This window comes from Grampus griseus (assembly GCF_964374135.1).
Source record: "Grampus griseus genome assembly, chromosome: 19".
In the NCBI taxonomy this organism is placed as follows: Eukaryota; Metazoa; Chordata; class Mammalia; order Artiodactyla; family Delphinidae; genus Grampus; species Grampus griseus.
The window spans coordinates 7,464,984-7,491,745 of record NC_139013.1 but is presented as its reverse complement, the minus strand read 5'-3'; the positions used below and the strand labels follow the sequence as shown (position 1 = coordinate 7,491,745).

At 50.4% G+C, this 26,762-nt stretch overlaps 1 protein-coding gene across 1 annotated transcript; it reads left to right on the top strand.

The window, feature by feature from the left end:
- The first annotated feature begins 637 nt into the window (after window positions 1–637).
- On the top strand, window positions 638–21,739 carry NUCB1 (nucleobindin 1). Its single transcript, XM_082676548.1, has 13 exons — window positions 638–793; window positions 1,179–1,315; window positions 4,093–4,200; window positions 6,982–7,114; window positions 11,292–11,395; window positions 13,839–14,024; window positions 14,293–14,383; window positions 19,114–19,172; window positions 19,452–19,544; window positions 19,635–19,727; window positions 20,064–20,234; window positions 20,683–20,779; window positions 20,892–21,739. Exons 2-13 carry the CDS (start codon window positions 1,190–1,192, stop codon window positions 21,002–21,004), a joined length of 1,374 nt encoding a protein of 457 aa, XP_082532674.1. The 5' UTR covers window positions 638–793; window positions 1,179–1,189; the 3' UTR covers window positions 21,005–21,739.
- The last annotated feature ends 5,023 nt before the right edge of the window (window positions 21,740–26,762 follow it).

Below are 26,762 nucleotides of genomic sequence, written 5' to 3'. Positions count from 1 at the left end.
CTGGAGAGGCTTTTCACATTCCCACCTCAGTTCTTTGCCTCTCTGGCCAATTTCTAAACGTACCTGACCCTATCTTTGGGAACCAGTGACATAATCTCTGGGTCTCTGGGAAGTAAGCAGGGGGGAAAAAGAGGGCTTAGAGGGAGGGGGGATTCCCACTGGGACCTGCCCTAATCCCCTCCCTCCTGGCTCCCCACGTTCCACTTCCAACAAAGCAATGACCCCTGGCCTCTGCTGTAGCCAGGCAACCCTGCTCCAGGGGTTCTGAATTGGAAGAGCATGCAGGTGTTCCTTAAAGGGACCTGACAGAGGCCGCATCGCAGGCTCGCTCTACACCTCTCTCTTATATAATAAACTTATAACGTGACCTGTGCCAACTACTACCTATCTGTAATTTACAGCCACTTCTAGGAGAGAAAACAAATGGGAAAACTACAACTCCCATGAGGCGAAGAGGCCAAGATGCCCGCGGAAGCTGACTCATTTTCCCCTGGCCCAACAGGGAGTTGTAGTTCTCTTTGAAAGTCTCCGTTCTTTCGCCTAAAAAGCAGGGTATGTGGCGTCAAAAGGTAGGGCTTCCGAGAAAGGAGGCTCGGCTTTCGAGAAAAGGCCAGCGACTTCGACAAGGGGCGGGGCCGCTAGACAGGGGCCCGAAACCTGGAGCCAGCGCGGACCAATCAGGCTGCTGAGAGCGGATCCTCTGCGGGGAAAGTGGGCGTGGCCTAGGGGGGAAATCGCAGAGACCACACCGGAGGTCCTAGCCCAGGAAAACGCCCTCTGCGGTGAAGGAGAGGTAAGGGGCTGGAGGGTCCTGGACTCTTGGGTCCTGGGGAGAAGGGAAGCGGGGCACCAGAGGGCTGGAAAACTGAGTCTCGGAGGACACCAGTACCTCCAGATCCTGGGAAAAGAGGAGGCTGGGGCCCTGGACCTTTGGGCCTGGGGAAAGAGGGGGTCGAGATCCCGGAATCCTAGTCTAAGCGAAGAGGGTGCTGGAAGCCAGGACTCCTGGGTCTGAGGAAGGAAAGGCTGGAGGCTCGGAATCCTGGCTCCCGGGAAACGAGACGCTTTGCGTCTTGATTCTTGGAAGGGGGCAGGGAGCGGCGCCGGGAGTCCAGACTCCTGGGTCCAGGGGAGAAGGCGGCTTGGGACAGACTTATTCCACCTCTCCGCCCCCACAGACCACGCCGCCATGCCTCCCGCTGGGCCCCGTGCAGCGCTCCTTCTCCTGTCACTTCTGCTGCTGCTGCGCGCTATTCTGACCGTGCCCCTGGAGCGGGGGGCGCCCAAGGAGGAGAATCCCGCGACCGAAAGCCCCGTGAGTGGCGTGCCCTGCTCGCCAGCCAGGTGTTTGCAGTGGTACTACAATTCCCGTGCCCCCTGGCTGGCTACGGATGCGGCTTGGAGTCTGCCTGCCATTCTTTGCCGTCCCAGGGCTTTGACGTGGTGAAAAACTTGGGGGCGGGTGTGTGTGTGTGAGAGAGAGAGAAAGAGAGAGATTTCTAAGCCCCTGACTTTGAGATATGGAAAATCAGGTCAGATTTTAGATGAAAAATCTGCATCACCCCCCCCCGCCCCACCTAAACCTCTCTGCTCTTTTAAGACGCCCTCCCCTCGAGAAGGACTCAAATAAAAAACTACATTTTCCAGTAGCATCTTGAGCAGGTGGTGTTAGTTAACTGGGGTGTCCTCACATCATGGAGCTCATGGGAGTTGTAGTTTAAATTATGATAGGGCACGGTAACTGCTCATTTATTCCAACTTGTGTTTATCGAACACTATGAAACCTTTGGTCTTAGGGAATTTGGAACTTGGAAAGATCCTCAAGGCCAGTGCCCTGATTTGTGGCCCGAATCCTACAGCTCCCACTAGGAATGGACACACCACTGTCTCTGGAACAAATCATCCCATGCTCCTGTATGACAGGTCCCCACCCAGCAAGTGAGGCCTTTGCTCCGTGAAATCTTTGCAGACACAGAAGGGCAGCTTGAGTCCCCTTGCCTTTCATTCATTCCACACATTTCTTGAGCATCTTCTAGGAGCCAGGCACAGTGCTAGAGCAAGCCCCCTGCCCTCACAGACCAGCTTAGTTTGCTGGGAAGACAAACGGCAGGGCCCTCTGAGAATGGACACCAGGGGTGATGGTCAGGGAGGAAGGAAGGGTCATTTGAGCTAAGATCTGAAGTGCAGGGAAGAATATTCCAGGCAAAAGGAAATGCCTGGGCAAAGGCTGCGTGGTGGAGGAGAGCATAGTGAGTAGAAGGACTTACAGGAGGCCAGTGTGGCTGAAACAGTGTGAGTGAGGGGGAGATGAGGTCAGAGAAGGAACAGGGGGAGATCCCACGGGGCCTTGTGGGCCATGGTGGAGACTTTCTTTATTCTGAGGCTACTAGAGTGTTATAAATGTCGATAACAACAATCATAATAACGTTGACAGCTCTTACTAAGTGCTGAGTTAAATATTTAAAGATATTAACTGCTCTAATCCTCACAACATTCACTATGAGGTGGGTACTCACTAGCCTTACTTTACAGGTGCGGAAACTGAGGCACAGAGACGTTAAGTAACTTGCCCAAGGACTAAGATTGCCAGACTTAGCAAATAAAGACACAGGACACTCAGTTAAAATTGAGTGGGTTTCAGATAAACAACGAATAACCATTAGTATAATATACTGAAAGTTATTCATTGTTTTATCTGAAATTTAAATTTAACTAGGCATCCTAGCAGTCCGAACAAGGTCACATAGCTAGTAATTGGCAGATTTGGGATTCCAGCCCACTGTGTTTGGCTGAATGATGGCCCCCAAAGATGTCCATGCCCTAATCCCCAGAACCTGTGAATATATGGCAAAAGAGTGTTTGCAGGTATGATTGAGTTAGGTGGAGAAATTATCCTGGCTTATCCCGGTGAGCCCAATGTAATCACAAGGGTTCCATATAAGAGCCAGACAAGAAAGTCAGGGTCAGAAGCGATGTGATGATGTAAGCAGAGGTCAGAGTGATGCAAGGCCACAAGCCCAGGAGTGTAGGCAGCCTCTACAAGCTGGAAAAGGCAAGAAAGCAGATTGTTCCCTAAAGTCTCCAACATAAGCTCAGCTCTGCTGAACCATCTTGGGCTTCTGGCCTCCAGAACTCTAAGAGAATAAATTTTTATTACTCTAAGCCACTTAAGTTTGTGACACTTTGTTACAGCAGCAATAGGAGATTAGTACACCCACAGTGCCATAGCTGGGTGATCGGCTCCCATTTATCACCTATGGTGTGTTCCTCAGCAAATGTAATGATAGCGGGCTTCCCTGCCGATGCAGTGGACACGGGTTCGTGCCCCGGTCCCGGAAGATCCCACGTGCCGCGGAGCGGCTGGGCCCTTGAGCCATGGCCGCTGAGCCTGCGCGTCCGGAGCCTGTGCTCCGCAACGGGAGAGGCCACAACAGTGGCCCGCGTACCGCAAAAAAAAAAAAAAAATGTAATGATAGCTATAGTAGACTGAGTATCTTCTAAAGCCTTACCGTGGTGCCAGGCTTTTTATCTCTTACTTTTCACCACAGCTCTGAGAGGTAAGAAATTTATTGCCTATTTTACAAATGGAAGAGTGAGGCCCAGGAAGAGGAAAGTGCCAGCCAGCTACACGTGGCAGGGCCAGGAGCCCAGGGATTTTTGTCTGTCTTGTTCACTTGCTGTGCCCCATAGAACAGTGCCTGGCACATGGTAGGGGCTCGCTGCACGCTTGTTGAATGAACGAATGTATGTTTCACTGCTTTCCAACAAATACCAGTGTGTCCACTCTATGGGCAGTGTTGAGCTGGGTGTTTACCCTTGTGATTTTAATTTCATCTCCACTACAGACAGACCTGGGAAGAAGTAAGAGCTGTGGCCCGGAGGATCAGGCAATTTGCCTGGGGTGACGGAGCAACCAGGGTCTGCTGGCTCTAGAGCCTTTACCCCATGGGGCAGGCCTCCCGCTCAGGGTTGGGGGCTGATCTCTGGGCCCCTCAGCAGGTGCCCAGGGGAGCAGAGCCTGGGTCCTACCTGCAGGGAAGAACCAGAGAGGGACAAGGGCTGAGGCTACTATGTTCATTCTTGTTGCCCTAGGACACAGGCCTGTACTACCACCGGTACCTCCAGGAAGTCATCAACGTGCTGGAGACAGACGGGCACTTCCGGGAAAAGCTGCAGGCCGCCAATGCTGAGGACATCAAGGTGCGGCTGGGTGCGAGCACACTGGGAGGGCATGCATGCTCAGAGGGCAGAATTCCAGGACGAACCAGGTTCCCTCAAGGGGAACCTTCCAGCCATCACAAAACTGAGACTCGGGAGAATTCACTTCTCGGGGTCACATAGCTGGGAAGGGATCTGGGGAAGACAGAATGTGTGGTTAAGTGTGGATGTGGACGGTACATGCCTCCCAGTATCAGCTCTACCAGCTGTGTGGCCTCCCTTCACTGTGCCTCAGTTTCCCCATCTGTAAAATGGGGTAATAATAGAACCTGCATCATAGGCCTGTCCGAGGTAAGACGTGTAAAAGGCATGGATGTGCACAGTGGCCATTCTCAGTAAGCACAATTTGAGGGCTGGTTCTGTGAGTTCTCAGCACAGTGCTCTTTACACAGGAAGAATTCAAAACACGGGAGATGCTGTCATCACTCACATCATCTCTAACTCTCATGTTAGACCTCTAGAGGAGCTGTGATTCTCCTCATTTTACAGAGGTGGACACTGAGGCCCTAGTAGCAGGGTTTGTCCTTCCTGGAGGCCTGGGTCTCAATCCCTGGACTGACTGAGCCTGGAGCCCACATCCCACCCCATCCCCCAAGCAGTGTTCCTCGGAAAGGATGCTGACACACACACACACACACACACACACACACACACGCCATGAGGAGACAACACTGCCTGCCACCACCCCACCCCACCTAGACTCCCCTCCCCGTTCAGGTGCATGTTGGAACATCCCACCTGGGGGATCCACCCCGAGTTCTCCAAACACCTTGGGCCAGAGGAGGCCCCAGGGCCTGGGACTGTTGGGGGGAGGGCAGCCCCGCTCTCCCCAAAACCTCCCAGCATTCCTTGGGCTCTTGTCCATCCCCATCCACCTGGCCCCCAACAATGGATGGGCATAACTAGAGACTGCTGAGCCCAGCCCATCCCACTGCCCAGCTGAGGAAACGGAGGCCCTATAGGCCACCCAGCTTGTCCAAGGTCATACAAGTGGGAAATGACATCAGAAACAGTGGCCACGTAGGCAGGCAGGTTCTGGAGTGGGACGGTGGTAGGTTCCAATCCCAGCTCCACCTCATGCTCTTCTGCGCAAGTGGTCACACCCCTGTGTGCCTTGGTTTCCTTCTCAGAAAACGGGGAGGCTCATGCAGCACTTTCTGTTGCGGGGAGATGGGGGTGGGGTTGTGTGAATCAGCGATAATCCCCACTTTGAGGCTTTGGTCCAGCCTGTCATCAGCCTTCAGTAAATGTCAGTTGTCCTTGTTACTGGTGGTGATAATCTCAGCCCCATTTTTGAGGTCCAGAGTAGGGAAACAGTGTGCTGGGGTCACGCAGTGCAGTGGTGCCAGGACTGGGATTTGAACCCAGGCCCCAGGACTCTCCCTCTGGGGAGACATGACGCCACCTGTGTCACCAGGCTGGAAATTGGCCTCCTGTCCTCACTGTCTGAGGAACCTTGGGCCAGGGGCTTCTCCTCCTGAGCCTCAGTTTGTTCATCTATAAAATGGGGTTGTGGGCAGGATTAGAGGATGGACTCAGTGAGTCCAGTGCAGGACTTGACTCATCGTAGGTGCCTGACTGGTTGAGGTTAACATGACTGGCACTGCGGTCCCTTTGTCCTGCTGCCTCTGCAAAGGCCACACCCCCTGCAGGCTGGAGAGACCCAAACGAGTGGCTGAGAAAGCCATCTGAGACAGTGCAGGGTGCTGAGGTGGCCGGAGGAGGGACCCAGTCCGTCTGACAGTGAGAGAAAGCTTCTAGGGAATGGATTCTCCCGAGTGAGGTTTGAATTCTGAGTGGGAGTGTCTGGTATAAAAGTTGAAACGGGGGGGAGAGGGGAAGGGCAAGTTTTCAACAGTAGAACTGTGTGTACCAGTGAAGCGTTCTGGTACCTTCAGCTGTCTGCTGCTGGCTCCTTATAACTGACATAAAGACAGAGGGATGGGGCTGGAGCGGGGACGGCAGGGAGGAGGGGTAGGCATGGGCAGATGCAGGATCTTGAAGGATCTTCAGTGTTAGGCCCAGGGATTCGGTCCTGTGGGCATTGGGGAGCCATGGGGGTGGGGGACTGTGAGAAGGAGAGGGGTGGGGTCAGCACAATTGAGAAACAGACATAATCCAAAGTGATGATAGAGGTAACTCAGAGAAGGCACCCTGCTCAGCACGTGTGTGTGTGTGTGTGTGTGTGTGAGAGAGAGAGAGAGAGAGTGAGTGTGTGTGTGTGTGTGTGTGTGTGTGTGTGTGTGTGTGTGTGGTGGCGTCAAGGGGGTTGGGGATTCTTCCAAGGGAGGTGCCATCTGCTTTGAGTTTATTTTGCTTGTTTTAATTTTATTGAGATACAGTTGGTTTACAATGTTGTGTTAATTTCTTCTGTACAGCAAGGTGACTCAGTTATACATATATGTATTCTTTTTCATATTCTTTTCCATTATGGTTCATCACAGGACATTGAATAGAGTTCCCTGTGCTCTACAGTATGCTTTGAGTTTTGAAGGACTGTAAGGACCTGGTTAGGCTTGGAAAGCAGTGACAGGGAGAATCCCAGGCAGAGGGACCAGCATGTGTAAAGGCCTAGAAGTGGGAAAGAGACGTGAGCCATGAGTGTGATCTGATGAGTGACGGGAAATGAGAAGGGCCTCCAGTGCCAGGCTGAGGGGCTGGAATCTTGTCTCGGGGCCTCTGGGGAACCCCAGGAGGCATCAGAAAGCTCTTAGAAGGCTCCAGAGAGGGCAGCCTGGTTTGTGTCCCCTCTCTCCCGAGCAGAGCGGGAAGCTGAGCCGGGAGCTGGACTTCGTCAGCCACCATGTCCGCACCAAACTGGATGAACTCAAGCGGCAGGAGGTGTCAAGGCTGCGGATGCTGCTCAAGGCCAAGATGGACGCCCAGCAGGAGCCCAGTAAGCAGGCCGGTGGGGTGGGTGGAGCTGGCGATGTTGGGGGTCATGGGGCAGCCTCCCTCCCCGGCCTCCAGGTGATTTTGGCAGGTGGAGCCAACTGGGGCGTCATTCTCTCCACCCCTGTAAAATCTACCTGGAAGATTGATCGAGTTTTCTTCCTAGCACAAGCTACTATTAACATTACTCGGGAGATGTTAGTAATTTTAGTTGCTTGGGTGGTTTTTGATGTGTTTTTAATTTTTATTTTAACAAATCAGGGTCATTTAAAATTTTGATGTCACTTCAAACTTACAGAAAAGTTGCAAGAATACTACCAAAAGCTCTCAAATACCCTTAGCCCAGATTCTGTAATTGTTAACGTTTGCTCCATTTATCTGTAGTTCACATTTGTGAGTTCCTGGCAGACACCGTTTCCTTTATGCCTCAATATTTCAGTGTGATTTTTCTTAGAACAACAATGTTCTCCTACAATACTATAGTACAGTGATCAAAGTCAGGAAGTTCAACAGGTTACACTGTACTTTTCATTGCTTACTTATTCTTTCTCTCCCCCACTAGAATGATTCTAATTTCCTGGCATTTATATGTGAGGCTATATTTTATAGTCTAATTGTATGGCTAAAAAAGAAAAACAAAGAAAGAAAAGAAAGAAAAATGTACCTGGAAGAGGGAGATTTGAGTGGATTTAAATTCCAAGATCCCATCTTATTTCTAACATTCCTAGATACAGTTTCTTGGAGCATGTGTCTGGACCATGCTATTTCTTTTAAATGACTTTATTGAGATATGATTCGTATATAAATGTACAGTTCAGTGATTAGTATATTCACAGGTATGTGCAACCATCATCAATTTTAGAACACCTTTATCACTCCAAAAAGAATCACTAGACCATGTAACTATCACCCCTCTATTCCCCACCGCACCCCTGGCAACCTACTTTCTGTCTCTATAAATTTGCCTGTTATGGACATTTTGTATAGATGGAATCATACGATAAGTGATCTTTTGTGTCTGGCTTCTTCTAGTGTAATATTTTCAAGGTTCATCCACACTGTAGCATGCATCACTGCTTTATTCCCTTTTAGGGCCAAGTAATATTCCCTTGTCTGGATCTACCATATTTAGTTTGTCCATTCATCCATTGATGGATATGCGTTGTTTGCATCCATTGGCTACAATGAACCATGCTGTTTTACTCATTGTAGCTTTGTGGGATATTCTGGTACTCCTGGGGCACCTTTTGGCTCGTCACTAAGTGTAAGAACAATCCCATTTTACTGAGATTTACCTCCAGCTTCTTCTTTCATCTCCTGACCCCCTTGAGGCTCCTGTGTTACAGATGGGGACCCTGAACGTTGGTAGATGGTGTTAAGGGTCAGTAAGAGAGCTGAGCTTTGTTTTCATTCCTATCTGATGCCTCTTATCCATTGATCAAATATGTCTTGAGTTCTACTCTGTGCCAGGCACTGAGCAGGGTGCTGGGGCTCTAAGGTGACCAGACGGGCATGGTCTCCGGCCTCCTTCTGCATAACCAGCCATGCCTTCTCTGTCTTGCTGTTTTAATTACTACAGTTTCGGAGTCTGACTTGATCTCTGGTAAACTGGATGTTCCCTTGTCATGAATGAGAAAAAATCCCTCCCATCAGTTGGTTGCTTATTACATCCCATACGCTAAGCTATGTACTTCAACTTTTGTCCCTTTAACAACTCAGGAATCTCCAGAATCTGATTACTTCTCTCCACGTCCATTGCTGTCACTGGGTCCCACTTGGATCATCACAGTCTCCTCCTCCCTGGGCACCCTGCCGCCGCCCTTGCTTTTCCCACTATTTCCTGTAGAACAGCCGTTCTTAACGGAATCCTGTTAATATCTGGATTCATTTCCTGTGGCCACTGTAACAAATCAGCAACAACTTAGAGGCTTAAGACAACACACATTTATTCTCTTTACCTTTTGGAGATCAGAAATCCAAAATCAGTTTCACTGGGCCAAAATCAAGGTGTCAGCAGGGCTCTGTTAGTTCTGGAGGTGCTCTGGGGGGGAATCTGTTTCCTTGCCTTTTCCAGCTTCCAAATCTTCATTCCTAGGCTGGGAACCTCTTCAAATGCAGCAGCGTAGCGTTTTTCTCCAGTCATCACATGGCATTCTTCTGTAGTCAGATCTCCCGCTGCTTCCCTCTTACAAGGATTACATTTAGCCCCCTTCTCCAGTTAATCCAGGATCATCTCCCCATCTCAATATCCTTAATTTGATCACATCTGCAAAGTCCCTTTTGCCCCATGAGATCACATATTCATAGGTTCCAGGGATTCAGATGTGGACATCTTGGGGGGGGGGTTTTATTCAGCCTATCACAGCACCCAGTTCAAATCCTGTCCCTCCTGTGCTCAGAACCAGCCATGGCTCCCCAGTGCCCTCAGGATCAAGTCCACACTCCTTGCTAGTTGGAGGCCAAGCTGAGCCCTGCCACGCCCGTCCTAGCCCCTCCTTTCACATGTGTGCCCTCTCACCCGACCCTCTGGCATCAGCATTTTTAGTACGGAGGGTAACACATCTTTCTCACCTTGGGACTTTTGCCTGTGACATTCTTTCTCGGGGCTCTTGGCATGGCCAGTGGAGCTTTGGTCTCAGCCCAGATGTCGCCTCCCTCGTCCTGCCCTGACCGTCCTTTGTGAAGAGTCCTCCATTTGTTTGAGTCCTTTGTGGTCGTGTGTTTGTCCCTTACTCACCTGTTCTCCATCTTGACCGGGTGCTCCAGGGGACAGATGCCGTCACCATCTGTTTCCTGCTGTGTCCACAGTGCTAGGCACAGGGTCGGGCCCAGAGTATGGCTCAACACGTATCTGTGGCATGAATAACGAATTATGAGACTTGATCTGTGCCTGTTTCCTGGGTCTGTCCCTCCTCTGGGCTCACCCAGGCCCAGAGCTGCCGCCACTACAGCCTGAGTCAACCTGGATTCCAGCTGCCTGTGTGTGTGCCTTTCACCCCCACCAGCCCAGGAGCCACTGGAGGTGCAGGCCCGGGTCTGATTCACATGAGGGCCCCCAGGAGGTCTCTCAAGATGTGTGTCCAGTGGATGAGTGGGTGCCAAGTGTGTCCTGGTCTCTCCCTCTCTGCCGGGAAACTCTCATACAAGGAGGCTGCATTACTTTGCTAGGGCTTCTGTAACAAAGTACTACAGACCCGGTGGCTTAAACAATAGGCATTGATTGTCTCACAGTTCTGGAAGCCATAAGTCAAAAATCAAGGTGTGAGCAGGGGGTGGTTCCTTCCGAGGGCTGTACGGGAGAATCTGTTCTGGGTCTTTCTCTTTGATTTGGAGATGACCACTCCCCCCCCCCGCCCCCGCCATGTCTACTCACATTGTCTTCCCTCTGTGTGTGTCTCTGTGTCCAAATTTTCTCTTTTTATAAGGACTCCTGTCATATGGGATTAGGGCTCATCCTCATGACCTCATTTTAACTTGATCACCTCTGTAAAGCCCCGCTCTCCAAATAAGGTCACATTCTGAGATACTGGGGGCTATCAACCTCCCTGTGAATTTGGGGGCACGCAATTCAACCCATAACAGAATTAAGTGTCATGTGCTCTGGAGCCCAACTGATCCTCACTCTGCCTCTTCCTAGATGGTGACCTAGATGTCACTTCCCCTCTCTGGGCCTCAGTTTTCACATCCATAAAATGGGATAATCACAGAACCTATGTGAGATTTTTGTGAAAAGTAAATGCATTAATATATTTAATATATTTAGAGCAGGGCCTGGCACATAGTACATGTTTGATACATGTTGGTTATCATCATGGTTATTATTATTTTCAGCATCAGACTCAGTTGTGGCATCACCTCGTCCAGGAAGCCCTCCCTGATTGCTCCAGGCTCATTCAAACCATCCTCTGTGGGCTTCTCCTGTGCCCTCTGTGATCTCCTTTAGAGCACATCCAGCCCAGGATAGTTTTTGTTTGTTTGATTTTTGTTTGTTTTTTTGCTGTGCTATGCGGCTTGTGGGATCTTAGTTTCCCAACCAGGGATCAAACAGGGCCCCCGGCAGTGGAAGCGCTGAGTCCTAACCACTGGACTTCCAGGGAATTCCCGCAGGATAGGGATTTTGAAAGAAAGAACGTTCCATGAGTTGTTCACCCCAGCACCACCCCATCTTCCCTCTCATCCAGATGTACAGCTGGATCACCTGAGCCTCCTGAAGCAGTTTGAACACCTGGACCCTCAGAATCAGCACACATTCGAGGCCCGGGACCTGGAGCTGCTGATCCAGACAGTAGGTTGAGGGGGACCTGGGGGCAGAGGACTGAGGGAAGCTTTGTAGAGGGGGAGAAGGGAGCAGACGCTGGGATGTGAGCCCACTCACCCCTGCCTGGTGTCCTCTGAGGCTAGCGGCTGCAGAAGGGCTGGTTGTGCCTAAAAACCTTCCCCAGATTCTCTACAGGAAAGTGGAGCTGTGTGCGTGTGTGTCGGGGTCGGGAGGTTGGCTCCACTCACATCTTGATTCAAATCCCTCTCCTATGACTGGGGGCAGGAATTCCCTCTGTGTCCTTGCTGTAGGCAGAATAATAGCCCCTCAAAAGACGTCACATGCTGTCTGCGGAACCTCTGGCTCTGTGACCTGATGTGGCCAAACAGACTTTGCAGTTGTGATTAAGCTGAGGAGCTTGCGATGGGGGGGATGAGCCAGGGTTATCCAGGTGGACCCTAAGTGTCATCACAAGGGTCCTTGTAAGAGGGATGCAGGGAGTTCCCTGGTGGCCTAGTGGTTAGGATTACTGGGCTTTCACTGCCAAGGCCCAGGTTCAATCCCTGGTTGGGGAACTGAGATCCCGTAAGCCAGGTGGTACGGCCAAAGAAATTAATAAATAACATAACATAACATAAAATTTAAAAAGAGGGAAGCTGAGGGAGATCTGACTACAGTAGAGGGCGACAGTGTGACGACCAAAGCAAGGTGGCTCTGCTGCTGGCTTTGAAGATGGATGAAGGGGCCACAGGCACGTATGCAGCTCTAGAAACTGGAAAAGGCAAAGAAGGGGGTTCTCTCCTAGAGTCTCCGGAAGGAGCACATCTCTGCCAACACTGTAATTGCAGCCCAGTGGAACTGATTTCAGACCCTGGCCTCCATGCTGTTAAGATGATGAGTGTGTGTTAAGCCACAAAAAAAATAATTTGTTAGAGCAGCACAGGAACAAACGTAGTCTTCATGTGAGAAGTAGGATCTACAACCCTGCCTTGTGGGGAAGGCCAAGTTCGGGGCTGGGGAGTGGCACGGAATGCTCAGGTCTGCCCCTGCCTCTTCCCTGCTCACATCCCTTCTGTAGCTCCCCAGCACCCCCAGGACAGAACCTACCTCTCTGCCTGACTTGAGCCTCAGCCTGCTTTTCTGGCTGACTGGAGCTCCATCTAGTGGCCATGAAGATAATAGCAGCCATTTGATTGAGTCCATGCCTGACCTTCGTCCCCGAGAGACGGTTCTGCCGCTTATTTCCAGAACATTCCAGAAACTGTCCGCTTTCCTGCAGCCGCTCTGTCATTCTCCTGGTCTCAACCCCAGAGATGGGCTCCTTGCTTCTGCCTTCCACACTCAACAGCAGGGTTTCTCAACTCGGCACTCTTGACACTTGGGGCTGGATAATTCTTTGCTCTGGGGATTATTTGGGCATTTTGTGATGTTTAGCAGCATCCCTGGCCTCTACCCACTAGATTCCAGTAGACCTCCCCTAGTTGTGACAACCAACAATATCTTCAAACATTAACTGCTGTCCCCTGGGGACCGCAGTCACCCCAGGTTGAGAACCTCCATCTGTTCCCCACACAACAGCTGTATTGGTTTTCTATTGCTGCCATATAACAAATTACCAAAGACTCAGTGACTTAAGACAACAGAAAGCTATCCTCTTACAGTTCTGGAGGCCAGTAGTTGAAAATCGGTATCACTGGACCAAAACCAAGGTTTCCTTAGAGGCATCTGCTTCTTGCCTCTTCCAGCTTCTGGGGGTTGCCAGCATTCCTTGGCTTGTAGACACATCACTCCAGTCTCTGCCTCCACCATCACATGGCATTCTCCCTGTGTCTCTCTGTGTCTTCTCTGTAGCCTTCTTGTAAAGACACTAGTCATTAGAATTAGGGGCCACCCTAATCCAGCAGGACCTCATTTTAACTAATTACATCTGCAAAGATCCTGTTTCCAAGTAAAGTCACATTCTGAGGTTCTGGGTGCACATGAATTCTGGGGGGACCCTATACAACCCAGTATAGTATTGTTATCACCATTTTCCAAGGCAGAAACTGAGGCACAGAGAGAATGAGTAACTTGCCCAAGGTCACAGAGCCAGCAGGATTTGTTCACATGGCAGAGCCTAGATTTGAACCCTGGGCAGAATAATTAGAGACCTCATGTTGTTTACCCCCTAGCTGTACTGCTTTCCATATTAAGTCACCTCATGTGCTGTTCCTTATTATTTATTCCTCCAAGATCTTGAGATTGTGGAGGACTTAGAAGAAATGAGTTAAAGTTGCTATTGTGTAACCATCCTCGTCTTTTGACCGAAAAGAGAAGGCTATGTATTATGGGACAAAAGTGACGTCGGGACATAAGACCCAGCACACGTGGAAGTTGGGCCAGGTTCAGAGCCAAAGGCCTGGCATTCGGAGTTTGGAATTAGGGGCTGGGCATAGAAGTGAGGTGAGAGTGACCGTCTGCCTTTCCCCAGGCCACCCGGGACCTTGCCCAGTACGATGCAGCCCATCATGAAGAGTTCAAGCGCTACGAGATGCTCAAGGAACACGAAAGACGCCGTTATCTGGAGTCCCTGGGAGAGGAGCAGCGAAAGGAGGCAGAGAGGAAGCTGGAAGAGCAACAGCGCCGGCACCGAGAACACCCCAAAGTCAATGTGCCTGTAAGGACCCCCATTCATGCCTACCCCCCACAACCATGTCCAACTTTCCAAGCGCCACAAGAAAGTAGCTGAAAAACTACAACTCCCAGCAGAGCTTGAGGCAAAAGGCCCCTTTTAATGTACCCAGCTACCTCCAGGGGCTGCTGGGAGTTGTAGTTTTATTGCTTGAGGGGAATGACATTTGAGGGATGGGGGTAAAGGGTTCTCTAGCTTTATCCTATGGGACCCAGACCTCTTGCTCATGAGCCCCCGGCTCTCCCTTCCACAGGGCAGCCAAGCCCAGTTGAAGGAGGTGTGGGAGGAACTGGATGGATTGGACCCCAACAGGTTTAACCCCAAGACCTTCTTCATACTGCATGGTAAGGAGGGAGTCCCAAGACCCAGGCTAATGCTGAGGCTCTGACCTTTCTGGGGCCTGAATGCTAAGAAGGGGTCTCCCTAACTCACGGGGCTTAGGGAGGCCAAAGAGGTCTGAGCCCCTCTCCCCTGGTGGTCTAGAAGGCCCTGTCCCTCCCTGTTGTTGGGAATAGGATGTTCCATGGAAGAGCTCGTCCTTTTTTCTGGGATACACCAGGCCTCTGGGTTCTAAGGACTGACTGGTGTCCCTAACTGAGCAAACCAGGCTTGTCTAGGCCTGGGCCCCCCTCCCATGGCAGCCCAGAAGCCCCGGTCGCTTCTGGGGGCTCTATCGCTAAGCAGGGGCTGCTCCCTAGTAACCAGGCCTCCAGGGACCCGGGAAGCCCCTTCTCCATGGTGAGGCAGGGGCATGGTCCCCTTCATTTTCTTCCTGTCTGGAAACATCACCTCTATGTCCAGCCTCTAATTCCAATCTCCAAACGCCAGGCGTTTTGCTCTGCATCTGGATCTTATCTCCTGATGTCACTACTTTTTTTTTTTTGCACCGTGCGGCTTGCGGGAGCTTAGTTCCCCGACCAGGGACCGAACCGGGGCCCTTGGCAGTGAAAGTGCAGAGTCCTAACCGCTGGATCACCAGGGAATTCCCCTGATACCACTTTTTGCCAGGTCCCCTCAGGTGTGCCCAGGAACCCGAACCAAATGCTATAGCCTGTCACCAGAGCTTAGCAGGGTCTGATTCATTCATTCAGCAAATGTTTACAAAGAGACCTCTAAGGACCAAGCTTCACGGAGACCCTGTGTGTACAGCTGTGAACAAAAGAAAGTCCCCCTGGCATCACAGAACCAGTGATCAGGCAGACAGATAGTTCTGTAGTTCAGTGAATCTAAGTGACCATTGGAACATAAGATGAACACTTGAATTTTACATAAACTGCCCATTAAACTAACACATCATCGATGATAAGATGCCTCCCAATTTTATGGATGATAAAATATGGGGAGAAAAAAAGTGCATCTTAGAATCAGTGAAGTAGATTCTATAGGAGATGATCAGGTAGTCACATTACCATGGAAAGCAGGACAGTGGGATTAAAGGTCTAGAATGATGATTTTAGATAGCCTGGTCTGGAAAGATTTTTGCTAGACCAGCACTGTCCAGTAGAACTTCCTATGCTGATGGAAGTGTTCTGCAGCTGTGTTGTCCAATACAGCAGCCACCAGCCCCATTTGGCTTTATTTTCTTTTTCTTTTTTGGCTGTACAGCATGGCATGTGGGATCTTACTTAGTTCCCTGACCAGGGGTCGAACCTGTGACCCCTGCAGTGGAAGCGCAGTCCTAACCAGTGGACCGCCAGGGAAGTCCCTGTTTTTTTTTTTAAACGAATGAGGCAATTTATTAACCCAGCATCATTTGTTCTTTCATTTTAATTAATTTTTATTGGAGTATAGTTGATTTACAGTGTTGTGTTAGTTTCTGCTATACAGCAAAGTGAATCAGTTATGCATATACATATATCCAGTCTTTTTTAGATTTTTTTCCCATATAGGTCATTATAGAGTATTGAGTAGAGTTCCCTGTGCTATACAGTAGGTTCTTATTAGTTCCCATGTGGCTATTATTATCAATTAAGCACTTGAAATGTGGGTTTTACAACTAAGAAATTGAATTTTAATCAATCAAAAAATTTTTTAATTTATTAAATTTATTTATTTTTGGCTGCGTTGGGTCTTCATTGCTGCGTGCGCACTTTCTCTAGCTGCATTGAGCAGGGGCTACTCTATGTTGCAGTGAGCGGACTTCTCACAGCGGTGGCTTCTCTTGTTGCGGAGCACGGGCTCTAGATGTGTGGGCTTCAGTAGTTGTAGCACGCGGGCTCAGTAGTTGTGGCGCACGGGCTTAGTTGCTCCGCAGCATGTGGGATCTTCCCAGACCAGGGCTCGAACCCATGTCCCCTGCATTGGCAGGCAGATTCTTAATGGCTGTACCACCAGGGAAGCCCCTGATCAATTAAAGTTTTTAAAATTTGTAATTGTGGTAAAATACACTTGACATAAAATCTACCATCTTAGCCATTTTTAAGTGTACATATCAATAGTGTTAAGCATACTCACATTATTGTGCAGCAGTCTTTTCATCCTTACAAAACTGAAACTCTGTATTAATCATCAACTCCCCATGACCCCTCCCACATCCCCTCGTAACTTCTATTCTCTTTTGTCTATGAATTTGACTCTTCTAGCTACCTCATATAAGTGGAATTGTAGAGTATTTGTCTTTTTTATGACTGGCTTATTTCACTTAGCATAATGTCAAGAAAATGAATCTTTCCTTGTATTCGATTGTTACTCATTTAAATTTCATTTGCCCCATGTGGCTAGTGGCCGCTGGATTGGACAGCACCGCTCAAGAGAGATGACATTTGAACCAAGACCTCAGTGAAGTGAGGGGGTGAGCCTCGAAGATATTTGTCTAGATGGGGGGCATAGCAAGCACACGCAGGGGAGAATGAACTTGGTGGGTTTCCAAGGTCACTGGAGCCGAATGCTTGAAGAGAAGAATGATAAGAAAGGGAATTCCTGGGGGGCGTGGGGTGAATTGGGAGATTGGGATTGACATCTATACACTATTGATACTATGTATAAAATAGGTAACTAATGAGAACCTACTGTACAGCACAGGGAACTCTACTCAGTGCTCTGTGGTGACCTAAATGGGAAGGAAATCCAAAAAAGAGGGGATATATGTATACGTATAGCTGGTTCGCTTTGCTGTACAGTAGAAACTAACACAATAGTGTAAAGCAACTATACTCCAAAAAAAAAAACTCATAGATAAAAATTACTGGACTTCCCTGGTGGCGCAGTGGTTAAGAGTCTGCCTGCCAATGCAGGGGACACAGGTTTGAGCCCTGGTCCCGGAAGATCCCACGTGCTGCGGAGCAACTAAGCCCGTGCGCCACAACTACTGAGCCTGTGCTCTAGAACCCGTGAGCCACAACTACTGAAGCCCGCGCGCCTAGAGCCCGTGTTCCGCAACAAGAGAAGCCACCACAATGAGAAGCCCACACACCGCAACAAAGAGTAGCCCCCGCTCGCCACAACTAGAGAAAGCCCGTGCACAGCAACAAAGACCCAACGCAGCCAAAAATAAATAAATAAATAAATCTATTTTTTAAAAAAAATTACCAATTTAACCATTGTTAAGTGTAAAAAAAAAAGGAATTTCCTGGCGGTCCAGTGGTTAGCACTCTGCGCTTTCACTGCCGAGGGCGCGGGTCCAATCTCTGCTCAGGGAACTAAGATCCCACAAACGCAGCCAAAAACAAAAAAGAAGAATGATAAAGACTGCTAGGGAGGTAACAGCCACCCTAAGGGTAAGGAATTTGGATTTTATTCTGTCTTGAGTGAGACACAGCAAAAGGATTTTGAGCAGAGGAACTGACCCCATCTGCTTTAAGGGTTGGCAGGATCCGTCTAGGTGCTGTGTTGAGGACAGGCTGTAGGGGCCAGGGCCAAAGCCAGGACCCTAGTTAGGAGGCCTGAGATGCTGGTGACTGGACCGTGGAAGTAGGGAAGAGTGGTCATATTCTGGATTTGTCTTGAAGGTCAAGCTGGTAGGACTTGAGGATGGACCTGATGAGGATTGTAATGGAACAAGAGAGTCAAGGGTGACTCCGAGGTATTTGGCCTGAGCAACTGGAAGGATGGAGAGAGAAGGGCAAGCATGTTTGTCAGGGAAGATTGGGAACTGGGTCTGTCCATGTCAAGCTAGAGATGTCTATTAGACATTTATGTGGAGATGGAGAGTAGGCAGTTGGGTATTCAGGTGTGGAGGCAGCTTGCGGATGGCATTAAAGATGAGGGACTGGAGGAACCCATCTAAGGAAGTCTTGCCAGTAGAACTGTTTCTGTAATGATGTTCTCTGCTGCCCAGTATGGCGGCCACCAGCCATATGTGGCTATTGAGTGCTTGCCATGTAGCAAGTAGAACTGATAAACTGAAATTTTAATTTTATTTAAACAGCCCATGTGGTTAGTGGCAACCATATTGGACACATCTGAATATTTGATAGGGAAGAAGTCATTGTCCCCTGTCCCCTACACCACCCGTAGAGGTCAGGAAGAGGACAGGGCCAGTGAAGGAAAATAAGGGCAGCTGGAGAGGAGAGGGTGATGTTCTGAGAGCCAGAGGCAGAAAGTCAAGTAAGGTGCAGGCTGAAGCTTAACCATTGGATTTGCAAGGTCAGGGTTCCTGGCCGCCTCCCTGGGACCAGTGTGGGTGCTGATCTGAGTGAGCAGAGGAGGCAAAGGCAGAGAGCAAGGTGCATGTGGCGGAGGAGTCTGATTGGCAGGGAGAGGATTCTTTGGTGATCAGAGTCAGCCCTGGGCTGTTTCTCTGGGAGACGTCCCTGACACCCCTGTATCCTGGGCAAAGGGCTGATCCTGTGCCCAGGTCACTGGGAGCTAGAGATCAAGTCATTCTGCATGACAATGGGCCCAAGAATGGTCCCAATGGAGTCTCAGGACCCTGGTAGGGAAAGGGCTGTCTTAGCAACGGGCCAATGGGGCACTGAAGCCTGAAGGCCACCATCCTACTGTCGGAGACCCGTTGTTACCTATCCGCTGAGAACAGACCTCGCATCAGCCCAGAATTCCTTCTCCAACAGGTCACTTAGGAACTCGACCCACTCCGTCTTCAGTCCCCCAAGACACCTTGTTGTCTCTTCCTCAGATATCAACAGTGATGGTGTCCTGGATGAGCAGGAGCTGGAGGCCCTCTTCACCAAGGAGGTGAGTATCTTGGAAGCCATGGGCGCAGAGGATGCCCAGGTCAGCAACGTGTCCCCTCGGGATCCTAGTACTTCCCTCAGGTCCCCCTGGATGTGCATTCAGGGGGAAAACTACAACTCCCGGCAGCCCCTGAGGCAAAAAGAGGCTGCCAGGAGTGGCAGGGTGTCCCAAGGACTGATGGGAGTTGAAGTTGTCTGTGTGTGTTAAGAGGTTGGGTAGCCTGGGAAGGAGCTTGCCCTGGACCTCTCAGTACATCCTGCTTTTTGCTTGACCCTGCAGCTGGAGAAGGTGTATGACCCCAAGAATGAGGAAGATGACATGCGGGAGATGGAGGAGGAGCGGCTGCGCATGCGGGAGCATGTGATGAAGAATGTGAGAGGAGGGCCCCGGGCCGTGGGTGAGGGCGGGGGTAGGGGTGGAGGGAGGTCCAGCTCTGTTGCTTACCCTTACCTGGCTCCCCAGGTGGACACCAACCAGGACCGCCTCGTGACCCTGGAGGAGTTCCTTGTATCCACGCAGAGGAAGGAGTTCGGGGACACCGGGGAGGGCTGGGAGGTGAGGACACGGAAGATACTCTGGATCCTGTGTCTCTCTCTCCCAGACCTAACCCTTCTTTCGGGGTCTCTGGCCACTTCTCTTTCTCTCTGGGTCTCTGACCTCCAAGCCCCCCAGCTCTCTGTCCCCCCAACCTCCTGGGTCATTGTCTCCCCCTCTCTGGGTCCCTGTTCTCCCACTGCTCCACTCTGGGTCTTTATCTCCCTTTCCACCTCCCACTCAGGTCTCTCCATCCACACGCATGGCCGAGGCCTCCCAGCCTTCCCTGAACCTCCTCCATTAGCGGGGCCGGGGCTAGAGCCCCCCTGCTGATGGCCCCTGTCCTCACCCCGGCAGACAGTGGAGATGCACCCTGCCTACACGGAGGACGAGCTGAGGCGCTTTGAGGAGGAGCTGGCTGCCCGGGAGGCAGAGCTCAATGCCAAGGCCCAGCGCCTCAGCCAGGAAACTGAGGCTCTGGGTCGCTCCCAGGGCCGCCTGGAGGCCCAGAAGAGAGAGCTGCAGCAGGTGACTGGCCAGGGAAGGGGGTCCATCCTCTGAGCCCCTGGCGACCCTTGTCCTAGTGTGTCCAAAAGTGCGGAAGGCTTACAGCCACTGAGTTAATCACTGGTACATCCTTGGGTAGCAGCTGCCATCTTGAGTAAGGGCAGACGTTGTCCCCATCCCTGGCTGCTCTGTGGCTGCCATGTTGGATAAGGGCAGTGAGGTTGTAAGCAGGAGAGAGGGGAAAGGCCGAGGAGGGAGGAGGAGGCTTCCCTTCCCTGTCCCAAGGTGTGACCCAAGCCATGACCAGGGAGGGAGAACTGGATCTTTAACTAGTATTAAGCCCAACTCTCAATGAGGGAGAAAAACTGAGGCCCGTGGAGAAGGGACTGGTCCACGACCACTTAGCAGGTTGCCATGGAGACTCAACATCATACGCTCTTGCCTCTGTGATCTCCCCCACCCCCTGCAGGCCGTTCTGCAAATGGAACAGAGGAAACAGCAGCAGCAAGTCCACAACAACCCAGCACCCGGCCCTGAGGGACAGCTCAAGTTCCACCCAGACACAGGTGCTGGCCCCTGGGCCCAGGGGGCAGGGAAGGAGCTGGGGGCCCAGACTCCTGGGTCTGAGAGAGGAGGGGCTGGTAGTCTAGTGCTACCATTTTCTTCCTCCATTTCCAGATGATGCGCCTGTTCCAGCTCCAGCTGGTGACCAGAAGGATGTGGATCCTTCAGAAAAGAAAGTTCCAGAACAGACCCCCAAGCTGCCCCAGCTGGAGTCACAGCCCCTGTGATCCTTCTGGGACGCCGGGTTCCTACTGAAGCTGATGGGGGGGGGGGGGGATGAGGTGTCACAATCAACCTTCTTTGGGGCCTGGCAACACCTGTGGCCTGCTAGGTGGGGTGGGATGCGGGGACAGGATGGTACTTTCCATATTGCTGCCCGAGCCATGTATTTGCTGCCTCAGCTTCCACAGCCTTCCAGTCTGTGGTCCCTTCTTTCTGTCCCCCTCCGAGGGACCTGCCTTCGCTTGTCCAGTCAAGTGCTCACTGGCTCAGCCTACCTTAGGGAAGCCCCCTCCCTCCCAAAATGGTCTGCTCCATGCCTGCCTTTCTAGTTGCTTTGGTCTCAATGCCCAGGTTGTGGCCACTCTGGAATCCTGCATCCCCACAGCTACTGGAATCCTGCCTGCTGCTCTGGGCCCAGCTTCTGTTGGTTTATGGGGCTTGGGTGGTCCCTTAAGACCTTTCTCTACCTTTTGTGGGACCAGCGATGCCTCAAAAACAGTGTCTCCCCCACGGCTGGGTGTGAGGGCCAGAAGAGTCCTCAGCATAGCTGATCACCTCTCATACCAGGAGCCCTGACGTCTTGGCCCCTAGCCCCTTCCCCACACAACCCCAGAAGGGTCACAGAGCTGACTCCACCCCAGGATCAGGTTCCAGCCCCTCAGCCTTTCTGGCCTTATCTCACGTGGCTCCCTGCCCTGCTCTGTACTCTGGTTCCAACCAAATACACTTCCTGGAACAAATCCATGCGTCTGTTTCTTTGTAGATCCTTTTCCTTCTGAAACTTCAGCCATGTTTCACCTGCCAAAGTCCTCCTCGTTCTTTAAGAATCAATTCAAGCATCATTTCTGAGAGGCTCTGTCCTGGCATCTTTGTCCTCTCCTGATGGGTCTGCTGCCTATGCACACGCACACACACACATGCACCTTCAGTAGGATCCCTTCAGCCACAAGGACAGAAAACCCAAACCTAGGCGTAAACAATAAAGAAAAATGTATTATTGCCCAAAAGAAGAAGTCCCAAGGTAGGGTGACTCCAAAGCCTTCAGGGAACCAGGTTCTCCCATCTCCTAGCCCTGCTGTGGGAGGTGTGGGGGCTGTACTCCTCTTGTCCCAAAGTGGCTGCAGCTGCTCTGGATGTCACACGTGTCTGCACTAACAGCTGACAAAGGAAATTGGCAGAGGCTACAAATCAGAGCCTCTTCCCACCCCCCCAGAGCCTGTTTACCAACATGTCACTGGGCATGAGACAGGTCTAGTTTAGTGTCCAAAGAGAGGAAGAAATGTGAAGGAGGCCCCAGTGATAAAAAATTATCTGGGATGCTCATTAACAGTACATATTCCAGACCCTGGAATGTCCAAGGAAGTTTCCTGGGAAGGTACATGTGCCACGCCCACCCTTCTCCCCTGCTGAACCTCAACAAAAATGACCTTTGCAAACAGCCACAGCCTCTCTGCTTCTCTTGGAAAACTGGGAGCTGGGCCTTAGTGACCCAATCTGGAAAATGGGTACAAAATGGTAGCAGCTTTCTAGCATCCTTTGAAGGATCTGAAAATAATAATACACATGAGTGGCATAGCTTCTGGGCTGAAATTTGAGGTTAGCAAGTAATAGCTGTTATTGCCATTAAATGGACATGTCTATACAACTTATGTCTCTGGGAGCCTGTCCTTGACTCCCATATCTAAGGAAACCCATTCTAGTCACCCAGGATGCTTTTTACTTTTTTTTTTTTTTTTTTTTTTTTTTTTTTTTTTGCGTTACGCGGGCCTCTCACTGTTGTGGCCTCTCCCGTTGCGGAGCACAGGCTCCAGATGCGCAGGCTCAGCGGCCATGGCTCACGGCCTCAGCTGCTCCGCGGCATGTGGGATCTTCCCGGACCGGGGCACGAACCCGTGTCCCCTGCATTGGCAGGCGGACTCTCAACCACTGCGCCACAGAGATCTTGGCAGTGGTGGTTTGATGGGAGCTGGAGAGAGCCCACCATCCAAGGGGTCACTAGAGCATAAATCGGGTGGAAGGATGTGCGGGGGCGGGCGGTCAGGATCACATTTCCCACAAGCTCCTGGAGCAGACGTGTATGAGCAAATCCACAGTTTGCCTGCCTCAGCCTGTGCGACCTTGGGCAGGGAACAGTATATGGGTAGGAGGTGTCCCTAACTGCACCCTCCCTTAGCCTCTCTCTGCCTTTGTCTCCTCATCAGTAAAGGGGAGATACCACACTATCCACCCTCTGGTGAGGAGTAAATGGGATAGTATACAACAGGCCTTAGCACACAGCAGGTTCTCTATAGATGTTAGCTGATTGGCCCTTCACTTTGAGGTCAGGCCTCCAGAAGCTCCAGGCCTCCATTAAGGTATAGAGAGTCATTTCAACAGGAACGTTCACAAGTGTTTCAGTGGCCTTATTGGCAAAGCCTGGGTCATATGCCCCTCTGTGTGGAAGGGGTAGGAGATCATTCCCACCCAAATTCCAAGCAGTTGGAGGGGGGCTATATGTGGGTGCTTGGCCAACGAATTAGGGTTAACTCTGTGCTCTAGGAAAGATCTAACTTTCATATTTTTCTATAATAGTGAGAATAGGTTAGGTTATGCTGCAGTAACAAACAACCCCAAATCTCAGCTTAGCATAACAAGGTTTTTTTTCTCACTTGTGTTATATATTGACTGAGGGTTCTGGGCTGTATATGTCTGGGACCCAGGCTGACAGAGCCACTACCATCTGGAGTCCTGCCGGTCAAGTGTGGCCAAGGAAGAACACCTGGAAGCTCTTGTACCAGTACTTAAATGTTCTGACACAAAAATGACATACATAATCTCTTAGAATTTATTGGCCAAAACTAGTCATGTGACTTGAATGAACCACAGAGAGTCTGGGAAGTTCAATTCCACCACACTCCAGAAGATGGAGATGGATATATTGGGTTTATGACACTAATAACTCTCACTCTGAGCACATAAGCAAATTGGTAGAAATTTCAGAACATTGAGAGATTAGAAATCAGTTAAATGAGTTTTCTATTGTTTGCCTATTCCAAGTCCCATTACATATCATTCAGCTATCATCACAATGTGAAACCATTCAGCCCTCTGCTTGCTTGGTTTCAATCATTTGATCGTGTGGCCGATATGCCTAGATGTCCCCTTAATAATTATTCGCCTCTGATAGGGAAGTTTCACTGGACATATGGCTGCACAGCTAAAGACTACATTTCCCAGGCTCCCTTGCAACCAGTTTCTTGCCATGTAAATGGTTTCTGGCCAGTGGGATGTCTGCAGCGTCTGAGATATGGCTTTAAAGGCAAGGAGGATGACATCCCTTTCAGTCTCTCCCTTCCTGGTGCAGGGATGTGTTGGGCATTGGTGTGTCCATCTTACACTGAGATGGAAGTGCTGTCTTGTGAATGGTAGGGCAACAAGCTAGAAGGCTAGAAGAAAGACATGATTATGGACGTAGGCATGCCCCAAAATCTTCGGGATGAATTGGCAAACTGGAGACCCAGGAGAGCCAATGTTTAGTTCCAGTCCAAGTTTGAAGGCATGAGCACCAGGACAGCTGATGGTGTAGTTGTCGTCTGAAGGCTGGCAGCTCTGAAACAGGAGGGAAGGGGGCAGGGCACAACGTCTAAAAGAATGACATAGCCCTTGAGGATAGGACATAAACTGGTTAGAACCAACTAGGTCCAAGATGGCAGAAGATTTGACTTCCAGTAGACCTTGAGCCTCATTCTATGCTCATTGTAATACATTCGCTTATGCTAAAGGACACACCCACAGGTGCCATGACAGTTCCGAGGCTGACCATAAAAGGCCAAAAAGTGGGCAATGGCCCAATTCCTGGAAATCTCCACCCCTTCTCCAAGATAGTTGGAATAATCCTCCCACTCTTTAGCCTATAAAATTACCCAACCCATAAAAACCAATCACCCCATATTTCGGAGCCTCTCGCCTTCTGAGATGGTCCACACTCTGTGGACTGTGTTTCTCTCTAAATAAATCCACTTCTTACCTATCAATTTGTCTCTCACTGAATTCTTTCTGCAATGAGACATAAAGAACCTGAGCTTCATTAAGATCTGAGACCTGGTGTGTGATCTCAGTTAAAAGACAGTGTGTGGGGGGAATACTTCCCTGGTAGTACAGTGGTTAAGAATCCGCCTGCCACTGCAGGGGACACAGGATTGAGCCCTGGTCCAGGAAGATCCCACGTGCCGCGGAGCAACTAAGCCCGTGCGCCACAACTACTGAGCCTGCGATCTAGAGCCTGTGAGCCACAACTGCTGAGCCTGCGTGCCACAGCTACTCAAGCCCGTGTGCCTAGAGCCCGCGCTCCGCAACAAGAGAAGCCACCGCAATGAGAAGCCCGCGCACCACAATGAAGAGTAGCCCCCCGTTCACCACAACCAGAGAAAGCCCGCACGCAGCAACGAAGACCCAATGCAGCCAAAAATAAAATTAAAATAAAGAAATTTATATATATATTTTAAAACAGACACTGGCGGGGTCACTTCCCTGGCAGTCCAGTGGTTGAGACTCTGGGCTTCCACTGAAGGGGGCGCGGGTTCGACTCCTGGTCAGGGAACTAAGATCCCACATGCCATGTGGCGCCGTCAAAAAAAAAAAAAAGACACTGGGTTTAAGTCCCACCCCTTGGGTTCAAGTCCCATCTGAATTGTGCAGTTTCATCTTGAGACCCAGGAAGAGCCAATGTTTCAGTTTGAGCCTGAAGGCAGGAAGAAAGCTGATGTCCTAGTTCCTTTTTTAAAAAAAAATATATTTATTTATTTATTTGTTTGTTTATTTATTTGGCTGTACCGGGTCTTAGTTGCAGCATGCAGGATCTTCATTGTGGCGTGAGGGGTCTTCAGTTGCAGCATGCAGCATCTATTTTCCTGACCGGGGATCGAACTGGGCCCCTTGCATTGGGAGCACGGAGCCTTAACCATTGCGCCACCAGGGAAGTCACTCATGTCCTAGTTCAAAGGTAGTAAGGCAGAAAGAATTCTTTCTTATTCAGAGGAGAGTCAGCCTTTTGTTCAATTCAGGCCTTTTATGCAATCTTCTTTACTAAGTTTCCTGATGTAATATCGATCTCATGCAAAAACACCCTGAGAGAAACACTCAGAATAATGTTAGACCAAACATCTGGGTACCCTGTCAAGCTGGCCCAGTAAAGTTAACATATAAAATCAACCATCATAGTTCCTGACACTGTGGAACTTTACTCACTGTTACTATCACTTAAGGTTGCATATTCTTGGACTGTTACATGAGAGGGAAATAAACTTCTGTGTTGTTTAAATCATTGTTATCATGGTCTTTGCTAAAGCAGCTGAATTGGTGTTCTACCTTATATTTTCCAAAGATATCTCCTGTCTCCACTCACTTCCCCCATTAAGAAGCAGAGTCGAGTTCCCCTTCCCCCGAGGTGGTGTGCGCTCATGACTAATATGTAGCTGTTGCAACATGGCAGAAGAGTGATGCTGCATGATTTTTGAGGTCAAATCAGGGAAGGCAACGCAATTTCTTTTTTTTTTTTTTACGCGGGCCCCTCACTGTTGTGGCCTCTCCCGTTGCGGAGCACAGGGTCCGGACGCGCAGGCTCAGCAGCCGTGGCTCACTGGCCCAGCCGCTCCGCGGCATGCGGGATCCTCCCGGACCGGGGCACGAACCCGTGTCCCCTGCATCGGCAGGCCGACTCTCAACCACTGCACCACCAGGGAAGCCTGCAATTTCTTTGTTAGCTGAAATACTCTTGAAACCTTC